The sequence below is a fragment of the Oncorhynchus nerka genome, linkage group LG4, assembly GCF_034236695.1.
Source record: "Oncorhynchus nerka isolate Pitt River linkage group LG4, Oner_Uvic_2.0, whole genome shotgun sequence".
Taxonomy (NCBI): Eukaryota; Metazoa; Chordata; class Actinopteri; order Salmoniformes; family Salmonidae; genus Oncorhynchus; species Oncorhynchus nerka.
Genome location: NC_088399.1, coordinates 89,328,617 through 89,343,701, shown reverse-complemented (window position 1 = coordinate 89,343,701; position 15,085 = coordinate 89,328,617). Strand labels below are relative to the sequence as shown.

The following is a 15,085-nucleotide window of genomic DNA, read 5'->3' as shown; positions in this document are numbered from 1 at the left end:
AAGTGTAAATAAGTTTAAAAAACTTCTGCTTACTCAGTGCGTAATGTAATTTCAGCTACTCTGCAGCCGGTTCTGTCTCTGACAATCTGCCTGAAACTGATAGAGGGGAGTGGATGATCTGAATAGTCTGGCTGATCTTCCAGTCTATCTCCCCTCCGGAAACCTTAAGCACTAGTGACAGCCCTACTACTCTCTGTGTCGCTATCCAGTGTATTGAGGAGAATGTGAGCATTCATCACAAAATGGTACAGTGAGCAGACCTGCAATGGTAAGTAGTAGCTGCCAGCATGCCACACACTGTTTAACATGGAGTGTTATTATTCCTCCTCTGTTTGTGTGAGAAAGGTACTTTCATTGAAGGGTTGAGACGACGGAGGGACGGAGGGAGGGACGGAGGGAGGGAGGGAGGGACGGAGGGAGGGACGGGGACGGAGGGAGGGACGGAGGGAGGGAGGGAGGGAGGGAGGGACGGAGGGAGGGACGGACGGTGGGAGGGAGGGAGGGACGGAGGGAGGGACGGAGGGAGGGACGGAGGGAGGGACGGACGGAGGGAGGGACGGAGGGACGGACGGAGGGAGGGAGGGAGGGACGGAGGGAGGGACGGAGGGACGGAGGGACGGAGGGAGGGAGGGAGGGACGGTGGGACGGACGGAGGGAGGGAGGGAGGGACGGAGGGAGGGACGGAGGGACGGAGGGAGGGACGGAGGGAGGGACGGAGGGACGGACGGAGGGACGGACGGAGGGAGGGAGGGACGGAGGGAGGGACGGAGGGACGGAGGGAGGGACGGAGGGACGGACGGAGGGAGGGTGGGACGGAGGGACGGAGGGAGGGACGGAGGGAGGGACGGAGGGACGGAGGGAGGGACGGAGAGAGGGAGACAATAGTGATCATGAAAATAGACTGGAGTATGAGTCAGTGAGCGAGTGAGTACATTTGTGGAATGACCAGATTAAAGGGAGGGGTGCATATGGTGAATATCACAGCATTAGAACTATGAGTGTTGTTGTAATGGTGTGTTTTATCGTTTCATGGTCACAGGATCCCTTGTCCTCAGCGTGTTAAAATGTGATTTTCTTCTTATTAATGTGAATATTCTGAAGCCTACTGTTGGAAACCCATCTCTATACAGGTGTTATTATGGCGTGTCAGCAAGGTGGCTTTTAAATATGAGAATGCATCTTGAGCTTATGGGTAATTGTGATTAACTTCTTGCGTCGAGCCATCCCGGATCCGGGATCGTGAATACAGCCTCAAGCTCATTACCATAACGCAACGTTAACTATTCATGAAAATCGCAAATGAAATGAAATTAATCTATTTGCTCTCAAGCTTAGCCTTTTGTTAACAACACTGTCATCTCAGATTTTCAAAATATGCTTCTCAACCATTGCAAAACAAGCATTTGTGTAACAGTATTGATGGCTAACGTAGCATTTAGTGTTAGCATTCAGCATGCAACATTTTCCACAAAAACCAGAAAAGCATTCAAATAAAATAATTTACCTTTGAAGAACTTCAGATGTTTTCAATGAGGAGACTCTCAGATAGCAAATTTTCAGTTTTTCCTGAAAGATTATTTGTTTAGGACAAATCGCTCCGTTTTAGGCGTCACGTTTAGCTACGAAAAAAAACCTGTATCCAGGATTGTGTAAAACTATCCGCAAGCTCATTAGCATAACACAACGTTAACTATTCATGAAAATCGCAAATGAAATGAAATTAATCTATTTGCTCTCAAGCTTAGCCTTTTGTTAACACTGTCATCTCAGATTTTCAAAATATGCTTTTGAACCATAGCTAAACAAGCATTTGTGTAACAGTATTGATAGCCTAGCATCGTATTATGTCTCTCTTTCACCATGCAACATTTTCCCCAAAAATGAAGAACTTCAGATGTTTTCAATGAGGAGACTCTGTTAGATAGCAAATGTTCCGTTTTTACAAAAAATATTATTTGTGTCGACTAATCGCTCCGTTTTGTTCATCACATTTGGGGAGGGAAAAAAAAAATATATATATTAAGTCATTAAAACGCGAACTTTTTTCCAAATTAACTCCATAATATCGACAGAAACATGGCAAACCGATGTTTAGAATCAATCCTCAAGGTGTTTTTCACATATCTATCGACGATAAAATCCATCGTGGCATTTTACTTTCTCTTCTGAAGAAATGGAACGCGCATGGACCTACAGATTACGCACACAGGACACCGGGCGGGACACCAGGTAAATGTAGTCTCTTATGGTCAATCTTCCAATGATATGCCTACAAACACGTCACAATGCTGCAGACACCTCGGGGAATAGACAGAAATCGCAGGCTCATTCCTGGCGCATTCACAGCCATATAAGGAGACATTGGAACACAGCGCCTTCAGAATCTGGGGCATTTCCTGTATGAAACTTCATCTTGGTTTCGCCTGTTGCATTAGTTCTGGGGCACTCACAGATAATATCTTTGCAGTTTTGGAGACGTCAGAGTTTTGTCTTTCCAAGGCTGTCAATTCCATGCATAGTCGAGCATCTTTTCGTGACAAAATATTGCGCTTAAAACGGGCACGTCTTTTTATCCAATAATGACATAGCGCCCCCATAGGTTGAACAGGTTAAGGTCTCATGTACCCTGCCAAGGCTCCCTGTCTATCCAACTTGAATCTTTGATAGCTCCACTAGGAAGAGAGCGATATGAGCAGTATGGTTCTGTCTGATGGGCGCTGAAGGCCCGTAGGGGAGTTGTACTCGTTATAACTCGCATAGCAGTTAAAAAAGGCATCCATGACCAAGGGGATACGCAGGCAAACTCTCAGTGGAGGAAGCTGTGTGTGTGTGTGTGTGTGTGTGTGTGTGTGTGTGTGTGTGTGTGTGTGTGTGTGTGTGTGTGTGTGTGTGTGTGTGTGTGTGTGTGCGTGCGTGCAAGCAGGCGTTGTCATGTGTGTCTCCACCCAAGCAGATGTAAACCACAAACGGTCCCTGGATCCCTGACAACACAGTGTACCAATAAACATGCAACTGTACTGTATATCCCAGAACAACAGTGATTAGTCCTGTTGTGTACCCTGCTCTTTTCCACATTATACAGCCAGCTATACAGTGCTAGTTAATGTCCTTTTATGTAATTGTCATAATGGTCGTTGATCTGTGTACTGTAAGCCTGGCCAAGGAAATGTAATAGTATTTTGAGTAGGTTGCAGGTCGTTGTATTTGACTTGATTTGTAATGGCTCTTGAATGCTGTAGGCTGTAAACATCAAAGCCTTGTGAAAGTCTATGTTCCAGGCTGACTACATTTCAGACGCATGGCAGGTCCCACATCGCATGGATAGCTGTTTAACATATTGGCTAACCATATCATATGATGTACAGTATGTGTGTGTGTGTGAGTTTTAGCCTGTGCGTGCTTACCTGTGTGCGTGTGTGAGTTTTAGCCTGTGCGTGCGTACCTGTGTGCGTGTGTGCGTGTGTGCGTGTGTGCGTGTGCGCGTGTGCGTGTGTGCGTGTGTGTGCGTGTGTGTGTGTGTGTGTGTGTGTGTGTGTGTGTGTGTGTACGTGCATTTGTGTGCAAGTATGGATGTGTGCCTGCTTCAAAATCTAATTTTATTTGTCACATACACACAGCGAAATGCTTGTGTTTCTAGCACTAACAGTGCAGTATTATCTAACAATTTCACAACAATACATATAAATCTGAAGTAAAGGAATGGAATTAAGAATATATAAATATTTGGGCGAATATTTGTCAGAGTGGCATAGACTAAGATACTGCTGAATATTATAGAATACAGTATTTATGAGATGAGTGATGCAAAACATGTAAACAATTTAAAAGTGACTTGTGTTCCATTATTAAAGTGGCCAGTGATTCCGAGTCTATGTATGTACAGTGGTTCCTCCTTCAAAAGTTGTGAGCTTACACCGTGGGACTTAGAGGTACCCAGGGTCACGGCGTCATTGCTCCGGACAACCACAAGGGGGAGATAGAGCACTCATTATGCACTTGGGTCCCAAGGTTTTATTGACACACCTACTCATTCCAGGTTTTTTCTTTATTTTTACTAATTTATACATTGTAGAATAATAGTGAAGACATCACAACTATGAAATCAGTTGAAATCAAATTCTTATTTACAAGGGCAACCCACTCCTTCCTCCCCATCGGGAGATTGAACCTCATACTCCCGTCCGCAAGACACAGGGATTCTTTAGCTAAATAGCCCAGTACTGTACTGCCGACCGTCACATTGTACAGCGCCATATTTTACGTTCCATCCTAACAGAAACCCAGAGGGTTTTTAGTTTTTTATGGAATAGACACACCATAATATAAATCAAGTTAATTAAGCAAGTACCAGTCAAAGTTTGGACACACCTACTCCTTCCAGGATTTTTCTATATTTTTCCTATTTTCTACAGAATAATAGAATAATAGTGAAGACATCACATCTATAAAGTAACACATATGGAATAAGTTAAGAACAAATTCGTATTTACAAGGACAGCCTAATCCTTCCTCCCGGTCAGGGAATTGAACCACAGTCTCCCGCGTGCCTGCAATATGGAAGAATATTGAATGCTTCTCAAAGATGCCCTCTAGTGGTTAAACTAGCACTGACTCGCATTAACAGAAAAACTGTCTGACAATTAAATGACTTGCCACAGAATGCAGTATGACGCAACTTTTAAAGGAGGAGCCACTGTAGGACAGCAGCCTCTAATGTGCTAGTGATAGCTTTTTAACAGTACTTAACAGTCTGATGTCCTTGAGATAGAAGCTGTTTTTCAGGCTCTCTGTCCCAGCTTTGATGCACCTGTACTGACCTCACCTTCTAGATGATAGCTGGGTGAACAGGCAGTGGCTTGGGTGGTTGTTGTCCTTGATGATTTTTTTGGCCTTCCTGTGACATCGGGTGCTGCAGGTGTCTTGGAGTGCAGATAGTTTGCCAGGCGGTGATACAGCCCAACAGGATGCTTGTGAGGGTTTTTGGTGCCAAGCCACATTTCTTCAACCTCCTGAGGTTGAAAAGGACTTAAGTTCCTGTATGTTATCAGAATCACACCATGAGTCGTTAATCATGAAAAATACAACCCCGCCCTTCTTCTTCCAGAGATATATTTATTCCTGTCTGCGCAATGAACTGAGAACCCAACTGGCTGGACGGACTCAGACAGTATATCCCCAGAGAGCCATGTGAAACAGGGTATGTTACAATCCCTGATGTCTCTCTGGAAAGAAATTCTCGCCCTGAGCTTGTCAACTTTATTATCCAGTAACTGAAAATTAGCGAGTAGTATACTTGGAAGCGGTGGGTGGTATGCATGCCTCCTAAGTCAGACTAGAAGACCACTCCGAGTACCTCTCCTCCGGCCTCTGGAATCAGTTCAATTGCCCTGGGGTGTACGAACAAAGGATCCGATTCAGGAAAGTCGTATTCCTTGTCGTAACAACAGGGCTCCGGGCAGCCGAGCGGAAATGGAGGAAAACTCGCCTCCCTGCGGACCTGGCATCCTTTCACTCCCTCCTCTCTACATTTTCCTCTTCTGCCTCTGCTGCTAAAGCCACTTTCTACCACTCTAAATTCCAAGCATCTGCCTCTAACCCTAGGAAGCTCTTTGCCACCTTCTCCTCCCTCCTGAATCCTCCTCCCCCTCCCCCCCTCCTCCCTCTCTGCAGATGACTTCGTCAACCATTTTGAAAAGAAGGTCGACGACATCCGATCCTCGTTTGCTAAGTCAAACGACACCGCTGGTTCTGCTCACACTGCCCTACCCTGTGCTCTGACCTCTTTCTCCCTCTCTCTCCAGATGAAATCTCGCGTCTTGTGACGGCCGGCCGCCCAACAACCTGCCCGCTTGACCCTATCCCCTCCTCTCTTCTCCAGACCATTTCCGGAGACCTTCTCCTTACCTCACCTCGCTCATCAACTCATCCCTGACCGCTGGCTACGTCCCTTCCGTCTTCAAGAGAGCGAGAGTTGCACCCCTTCTGAAAAACCTACACTCGATCCCTCCGATGTCAACAACTACAGACCAGTATCCCTTCTTTCTTTTCTCTCCAAAACTCTTGAACGTGCCGTCCTTGGCCAGCTCTCCCGCTATCTCTCTCAGAATGACCTTCTTGATCCAAATCAGTCAGGTTTCAAGACTAGTCATTCAACTGAGACTGCTCTTCTCTGTATCACGGAGGCGCTCCGCACTGCTAAAGCTAACTCTCTCTCCTCTGCTCTCATCCTTCTAGACCTATCGGCTGCCTTCGATACTGTGAACCATCAGATCCTCCTCTCCACCCTCTCCGAGTTGGGCATCTCCGGCGCGGCCCACGCTTGGATTGCGTCCTACCTGACAGGTCGCTCCTACCAGGTGGCGTGGCGAGAATCCGTCTCCTCACCACGTGCTCTCACCACTGGTGTCCCCCAGGGATCTGTTCTAGGTCCTCTCCTATTCTCGCTATACACCAAGTCACTTGGCTCTGTCATAACCTCACATGGTCTCTCCTATCATTGCTATGCAGACGACACACAATTAATCTTCTCCTTTCCCCCTTCTGATGACCAGGTGGCGAATCGCATCTCTGCATGTCTGGCAGACATATCAGTGTGGATGACGGATCACCACCTCAAGCTGAACCTCGGCAAGACGGAGCTGCTCTTCCTCCCGGGGAAGGACTGCCCGTTCCATGATCTCGCCATCACGGTTGACAACTCCATTGTGTCCTCCTCCCAGAGCGCTAAGAACCTTGGCGTGATCCTGGACAACACCCTGTCGTTCTCAACTAACATCAAGGCGGTGGCCCGTTCCTGTAGGTTCATGCTCTACAACATCCGCAGAGTACGACCCTGCTTCACACAGGAAGCGGCGCAGGTCCTAATCCAGGCACTTGTCATCTCCCGTCTGGATTACTGCAACTCGCTGTTGGCTGGGCTCCCTGCCTGTGCCATTAAACCCTACAACTCATCCAGAACGCCGCAGCCCGTCTGGTGTTCAACCTTCCCAAGTTCTCTCACGTCACCCCGCTCCTCCGCTCTCTCCACTGGCTTCCAGTTGAAGCTCGCATCCGCTACAAGACCATGGTGCTTGCCTACGGAGCTGTGAGGGGAACGGCACCTCAGTACCTCCAGGCTCTGATCAGGCCCTACACCCAAACAAGGGCCCTGCGTTCATCCACCTCTGGCCTGCTCGCCTCCCTACCACTGAGGAAGTACAGTTCCCGCTCAGCCCAGTCAAAACTGTTCGCTGCTCTGGCCCCCCAATGGTGGAACAAACTCCCTCACGACGCCAGGACAGCGGAGTCAATCACCACCTTCCGGAGACACCTGAAACCCCACCTCTTTAAGGAATACCTAGGATAGGATAAAGTAATCCCTCTCACCCCCCTTAATAGATTTAGATGCACTATTGTAAAGTGGCTGTTCCACTGGATGTCATAAGGTGAATGCACCAATTTGTAAGTCGCTCTGGATAAGAGCGTCTGCTAAATGACTTAAATGTAATGTAAATGTAACGCTGGTAGTGCTAGAGTTACTGCCGCTCTGATATTCAATAGTTCTTCCCTGCTGTATGTAATAACAGAAAACCATTTCTGGGCTAATAATGTAAGAAATAACACATAAGAAAACAAAATACTGCAGTTTCCTGAGAGCTAGAAGCACAGCAGCCCTCTCTGTCGGCGCGATTCTATTTTACTTTGTGCAGGCATGTGTGTGTGTGTGTGTCTGTGTGTGTGTGTGTGTGTGTGTCTGTGTGTCTGTGTCTGTATCTGTGTTAGACACAGTGGTGGGAAGCCTCCTAGGGTTGGGAAGCTCCCTAGGGTTAAGAAGCTTGTGTGAAGGCAGCAGAAACCTCATTAAGACAGTAGCTGAGTGAATGTGTACCACCCAGTCTCACAAATCCCTCTCTTTTCCCCTGCTTTACAAAGATAATGACAGTAATTAATCCGTTGTGAGGAATTGTTGTCCCTCAAACGCTTTTTGAAGATATTGCACTTAAAGCAGACATAATCAAGGTGTTGGGTTATTACTCCACCCTCACAACTCACTTGGATTGGTATTTTTGTTCAAATATAGAGGATAATCTGTCACACTTAAGCACAATATGTTGCTGTCTCTATTCTTGGTAGTCTTACTGAGATTCTACAGTATGTTACTGGCTCTATGCTTGGTAGTCTTACTGAGATTCTACAGTATGTTACTGGCTCTATGCTTGGTAGTCTTATTGAGATTCTACAGTATATTACTGTGTCTATGCTTGGTAGTCTTATTGAGATTCTACAGTATATTACTGTGTCTATGCTTGGTAGTCTTACTGAGATTATACAGTATGTTACTGGCTCTATGCTTGGTAGTCTTACTGAGATTCTACAGTATATTACTGTGTCTATGCTTGGTAGTCTTATTGATATTCTACAGAATGTTACTGGCTCTATGCTTGGTAGTCTTATTGAGATTCTACAGTATGTTACTGTGTCTATGCTTGGTAGTCTTATTGAGATTCTACAGTATGTTACTGTGTCTATGCTTGGTAGTCTTACTGAGATTCTACAGTATATTACTGTGTCTATGCTTGGTAGTTTTACTGAGATTCTACAGTATGTTACTGGCTCTATGCTTGGTAGTCTTATTGAGATTCTACAGTATATTACTGTGTCTATGCTTGGTAGTCTTATTGAGATTCTACAGTATGTTACTGTGTCTATGCTTGGTAGTCTTATTGAGATTCTACAGTATGTTACTGTGTCTATGCTTGGTAGTCTTACTGAGATTCTACAGTATGTTACTGGCTCTATGCTTGGTAGTCTTATTGAGATTCTACAGTATGTTACTGGCTCTATGCTTGGTAGACTTTTTTGAGATTCTACAGTATATTACTGTGTCTATGCTTGGTAGTCTTATTGAGATTCTACAGTATGTTACTGTGTCTATGCTTGGTAGTCTTACTGAGATTCTACAGTATGTTACTGGCTCTATGCTTGGTAGTCTTATTGAGATTCTACAGTATGTTACTGGCTCTATGCTTGGTAGTCTTATTGAGATTCTACAGTATATTACTGGCTCTATGCTTGGTAGTCTTACTGAGATTCTACAGTATATTACTGTGTCTATGCTTGGTAGTCTTATTGATATTCTACAGTATGTTACTGTGTCTATGCTTGGTAGTCTTATTGAGATTCTACAGTATGTTACTGTGTCTATGCTTGGTAGTCTTACTGAGATTCTACAGTATGTTACTGGCTCTATGCTTGGTAGTCTTATTGAGATTCTACAGTATGTTACTGGCTCTATGCTTGGTAGTCTTATTGAGATTCTACAGTATGTTACTGGCTCTATGCTTGGTAGTCTTATTGAGATTCTACAGTATGTTACTGGCTCTATGCTTGGTAGTCTTATTGAGATTCTACAGTATGTTACTGGCTCTATGTTTGGTAGTCTTACTGAGATTATACAGTATGTTACTGGCTCTATGCTTGGGAGTCTTACTGAGATTATACTGTCAGATAATAAAAGTGAAAAAAACATATTTGTAATGAACCTGTGGCCATCAAATGATCAAAGAAATTGGCAAATAACACTGTTTGTATTGTCACGCCCCCCCCCCCCCTCCCCTCAGGAGCTAGAGGGCGCCAGGCTGCCCTGCATCACTCACTCCTATCATCTTTTACGCACACCTGCCTTTCCTCGTCACGCGCATCAACGTTATTGGACTCACCTGGACTCACTTATCATCTGTTTATTACCTCCCCTATATTTGTCAGTTCCCTGCTCTGTTCCCACTGCTGCATTGATTGATGTTTGTCTGCATTATTAGTTTGCTGACGCTGTTCCTGACTCGTTCCATGTCCGTTCTTTATTAAATGTGTTATTTCCCCGTACCTGCTTGGTCTCTCCAGCGTCATCCCATGTGACGTGTATGTTAAAATGCATCACATTGTAAAAATCTGTGGCTAGTTATCCAATTGTGAGCCAATGGTGGGTGGAGAGAAAGAGAGAGAGAGAGAGAGAGAGAGAGAGAGAGATAGAGAGGGGAGAGAGAGAGAGAGAGAGAGATAGAGACAGAGAGACAGAGAGAGAGAGAGAGAGAGAAAGAGAGAGAGAGAGAGAGAGGAGAGAGAGAGAGAGAGAGATAGAGAGGGGAGAGAGAGAGAGAGAGAGAGATAGAGACAGAGAGACAGAGAGAGAGAGAGAAAGAGAGAGAGAGAGAGAGAGGAGAGAGAGAGCGAGACAGAGAGACAGAGAGACAGAGAGAGAGAAATAGGAGGGAGAAAGAGGGAAGAGGGGGAGCGGGAGAGATTAATTGTTTGTTGAAGACAGTATGTGCAGAATAGAAGGTACTTACTCTCTTCTCACTCAAGTTCTTTGAAGGCGACAAGTTGAAAGGTGAATCATATTAAAGGGATCCTCTGTGATCTCCTGGGGCGGTTATGCAAAAGCTTTTATAAATATTTCACTCACTATTCTACTTTATTAGCATAGCCAATAGGATCTCTGTACGCATGACGCAATTTGAAGTACACACACTCCTCTGTTATTATTCAGTGTTTAATTATTCAGAACTTTTTTTATATTGATCTGGTAGTTTCTCCCTGTGAGATTAACATGAAGACCGGTTGGCAGTGGGTTTTCACTGCTACTTGCATCGTGCCAGTTCTAGTACCTTATCAAAATGGCTTTTGAACTAAGCACATTTTTTCCGGAGACACCTACTTTGATACGCCACTTAACAGAGGCTTTTATCCAATGCAGCTTAAGTTACAGTTTAGTGAGTACATACATTTATGCAGTGAGATCCAACAGTACTGGGACAGTGACACATTGTTTGTTTTGGCTCTGTACTCCAGCACTTTGGATTTGAAATGGTACAATGACTATGAGGTTAAAGTGCAGACTGTCAGCTTTAACTCGAGCTGTAATTTTTTTTAACGGTTCACCAGATATGGATGAAAATACCCTCAAATTAAATGTGACAGTCTGCACTTTAACCTCACAGTCATTGTACCATTTCAAATCCAATGTTCTGGAGTTCTCCTTTTGGAGTTCACTGCATGTGCATGCCAGGGGCCGTGGGTGCAATTCCTACATGGCTCGTACACACATACTAAGACTGTGTGTGCTCTACATGGCTCGTACACACATACTAAGACTGTGTGTGCTCTACATGGCTCGTACACACATACTAAGACTGTGTGTGCTCTATATGGCTCTTCCACACATACTAAGACTGTGTGTGCTCTACATGGCTCGTACACACATACTAAGACTGTGTGTGCTCTACATGGCATGGCTAACACCCATCTTTATCAAGCAGAACCACGCGGCACCTTCTGACACATAGTCATGTGGATTTGAATAGAGCTTTAAGGAGAAGCATTGCTAATGGTAGCAGTGGGCTTCTGGAGGCCTGTGGGGCAAAAGTCAACCCATATCAGGTTTGGAGGTTTATGGTACATACTGTACATTGTGCCTGACTTTCAATGATCCTATTGACACGCAATCTCAGAAAGTGCTAAATGTGGACTACTTTTTTCTGGTTCAGTGATTTACCCTCCGATGCAATTTCATGTCTAATGCATATAAAGTGTTGTTTTCACTCTATTGAGAGAGCGTATCACCACTAGTCTTTGCTATTGCTGTCAGCTATCTGCTTCCTTTGCTGATCTAGAATGTATCATATCTTAGTTTTAACCCATGGTATAGCCTGCATACAGATGCAGGATCGGAATTTGATCACCCTGTTGCAGGAAAACTTTCCTGCAATGTAGGACATTTTAAACTTGTAGTCTATTTGGCTTCTGAAAAGGCTTCTGAAGTCTGTCATTTCCACTTTGAAATTTTTGACTTGATTTGCCCTTGTATCAACTCCTACAAAAATGTCCGTACATTTTTTATCCACATAATAATTCACATGTTCTGTTGCTGCAGGATTATTTCTGCAAACTGGCTCAAATTAAGATCCTACAGTACATCTGTATGGTCTCTATTGATGTGTATATTTTCCCCACCTGTCTTCACAGTATGACTTTATTGAAACAAACTCCAGCCAACGAAATGTTAATAGCCTACCAAGCAGAGCTAGTGTAGCCCATAAATAAGCCTGAGCTTATGTACATTTGAAATGTTATAACGATCTTTACTTTGAAATGAGACCGTAGAATCAATATGTTCTCCCTCCACATGACGTTGATACATTCACAACTACTCTGTGCTCTACTCCTGGCTCCAGAGATCACACTGTAACGCCACTGTGCAATTTTAGCTGAATGACAACATTGGGCTGACTGGTTGGTTAGACTTGCCAGGCTGCTACTGGTTGTCTATGTACATCTTCAGATAATTCTGATTGGGGTATGTTATTGGTTCATAGTGTCTTATTGGTCGTTCTCACTGGTGTCTGTGTGCTATTTAGTTAATAGTGTCTCCAGATCATTCTGATTGGTGTATTGCATGATGTCTCCTTTTCCTTATAGGTTAACAGGATTCTCGATCCCTCCACCAGTCACGAGCACGGGGTCCGTCTTCTCCCTGCGTCTTACCAGTGACTTTGCTGTGAGCGCCCACGGCTTTAAATTATACTATGAAGGTAAGTCTCTTCTCCTATTGCCTCTCATTGTTTCTGCTGTTTATCTCTTGTATTCGCTCAGAAAATGAACAGCAGAGAGACTCCTGTTGGATGGGACGGCTTCTGATCCAGCTGGTGGTTCTGATACTTTGTTCTGATCTGTCAGAGTGTTTTATAAATATGGGTTAAACTGTCTGTGTGAGATCCCACTGTTAGACCAGCTGTTCTCTATAAGGTCCTCATCAGTCCACATCAAACCAAAAGTTATCAAAACCAGACACTGTAATGGTCCTACTGGACTAGACAGACATACTGGACTAGACAGACATACTGGACTAGAGAGACATACTGGACTAGACAGACATACTGGACTAGACAGACATACTGGACTAGACAGACATATTGGACTAGAGAGACATCCTGGACTAGAGAGACATACTGGACTAGAGAGACATACTGGACTAGACAGACATACTGGACTAGACAGACATACTGGACTAGAGAGACATACTGGACTAGAGAGACATACTGGACTAGACAGACATACTGGACTAGACAGACATACTGGACTAGAGAGACATACTGGACTAGACAGACATACTGGACTAGACAGACATACTGGACTAGAGAGACATACTGGACTAGACAGACATACTGGACTAGACAGACATACTGGACTAGACAGACATACTGGACTAGAGAGACATACTGGACTAGACAGACATACTGGACTAGACAGACATACTGGACTAGAGAGACATACTGGACTAGACAGACATACTGGACTAGAGAGACATACTGGACTAGAGAGACATACTGGACTAGACAGACATACTGGACTAGAGAGACATACTGGACTAGACAGACATACTGGACTAGACAGACATACTGGACTAGAGAGACATACTGGACTAGACAGACATACTGGACTAGACAGACATACTGGACTAGATAGACATACTGGACTAGAGAGACATACTGGACTAGACAGACATACGGGACTAGATAGACAAACTGGACTAGACAGACATACTGGACTAGACAGACATACTGGACTAGAGAGACATACTGGACTAGACAGACATACTGGACTAGACAGACATACTGGACTAGACAGACATACTGGACTAGAGAGACATACTGGACTAGACAGACATACTGGACTAGACAGACATACTGGACTAGACAGACATACTGGACTAGAAAGACATACTGGACTAGATAGACAAACTATACAGGCATTCTGGACTAGAGAGACATACTGGACTAGATAGACATACTGGACTAGACAGACATAGTGGACTAGACAGACATTCTGGACTAGACAGACATAGTGGACTAGACAGACATTCTGGACTAGACAGACATAGTGGACTATACGTACATTCTGGACTAGACAGACATAGTGGACTAGCCAGACATACTGGACTAGACAGACAAACTGGACTATACAGACATTCTGGACTAGACAGACATAGTGGACTAGACAGACATTCTGGACTAGACAGACAATACTGGACTAGATAGACATACTGGACTAGACAGACATAGTGGACTAGACAGACATTCTGGACTAGACAGACATAGTGGACTAGACAGACATTCTGGACTAGACAGACATAGTGGACTATACGTACATTCTGGACTAGACAGACACCTACCACCCTCCTCACCTCTACCATCCACCACCCTCCTCACCTCTACCACCCTCCACCCTCCTCACCTCTACCATCCACCACCCTCCTCACCTCTACCACCCTCCTCACCTCTACCACCCTCCTCACCTCTGCCACCCACGACCCTCCTCACCTCTACCACCCTCCTCACCTCTACCACCCACCACCCTCCTCACCTCTACCACCCTCCACCCTCCTCACCTCTACCACCCACCACCCTCCTCACCTCTACCATCCACCACCCTCCTCACCTCTACCACCCTCCACCCTCCTCACCTCTACCACCCACCACCCTCCTCACCTCTACCACCCACCACCCTCCTCACCTCTACCACCTACCACCCTCCTCACCTCTACCACCCCCTCTCCTCTACCACCCTCCAGTTGCCTATCCCTGGGCTAGACCTAGCTAAACGAACTGGCAAAATTTTACAGATTTTGTTTCGGAACTCAGTCCGGGTCTCAATAGTAGAATAAACCAGGTGCAATTTATACGTTTGGTTTTGCCTCAGAATATTTTCTGTGGTTATATCAATCACTGACAGTCACTCAATTAGCCTGTGTCACTCTCACTCAGATGTCATATTAAAAACTGCAAACATTTCTCTCCACCCTATTATGGAAAAATGTGTAAAATTGCAGCAAACTTCCTTTCAAACTGCAATATTTTCTTTACGCCCCATAGTAACATTTTCTTTACGCCACATCTGGGGAGAAAACCCTCAACAGTCTAGGGCTCTGACTGCGTGTGTGGCTACGCAGACCCACAAGCCACTGCAGCCCTTCATGATCACTGCACCCCCATCTCTGGTCTAGCCTATACCTAATGACAAATGCTCTTCAAATTGTCAATATGAGCATTTT

At 45.0% G+C, this 15,085-nt stretch overlaps 1 protein-coding gene across 1 annotated transcript in view; it reads left to right on the top strand.

The window, feature by feature from the left end:
- The window catches only part of LOC115128828 (CUB and sushi domain-containing protein 3-like), a 997,580-nt gene that overhangs the window by 164,159 nt on the left and 818,336 nt on the right, over positions 1 to 15,085 (top strand). Inside the window, exon 3 of the mRNA XM_065018010.1 lies at positions 12,454 to 12,566. Within this exon, the coding sequence (XP_064874082.1) occupies positions 12,454 to 12,566 (113 nt within the window). The remainder of the gene's footprint in view (positions 1 to 12,453; positions 12,567 to 15,085) is intronic.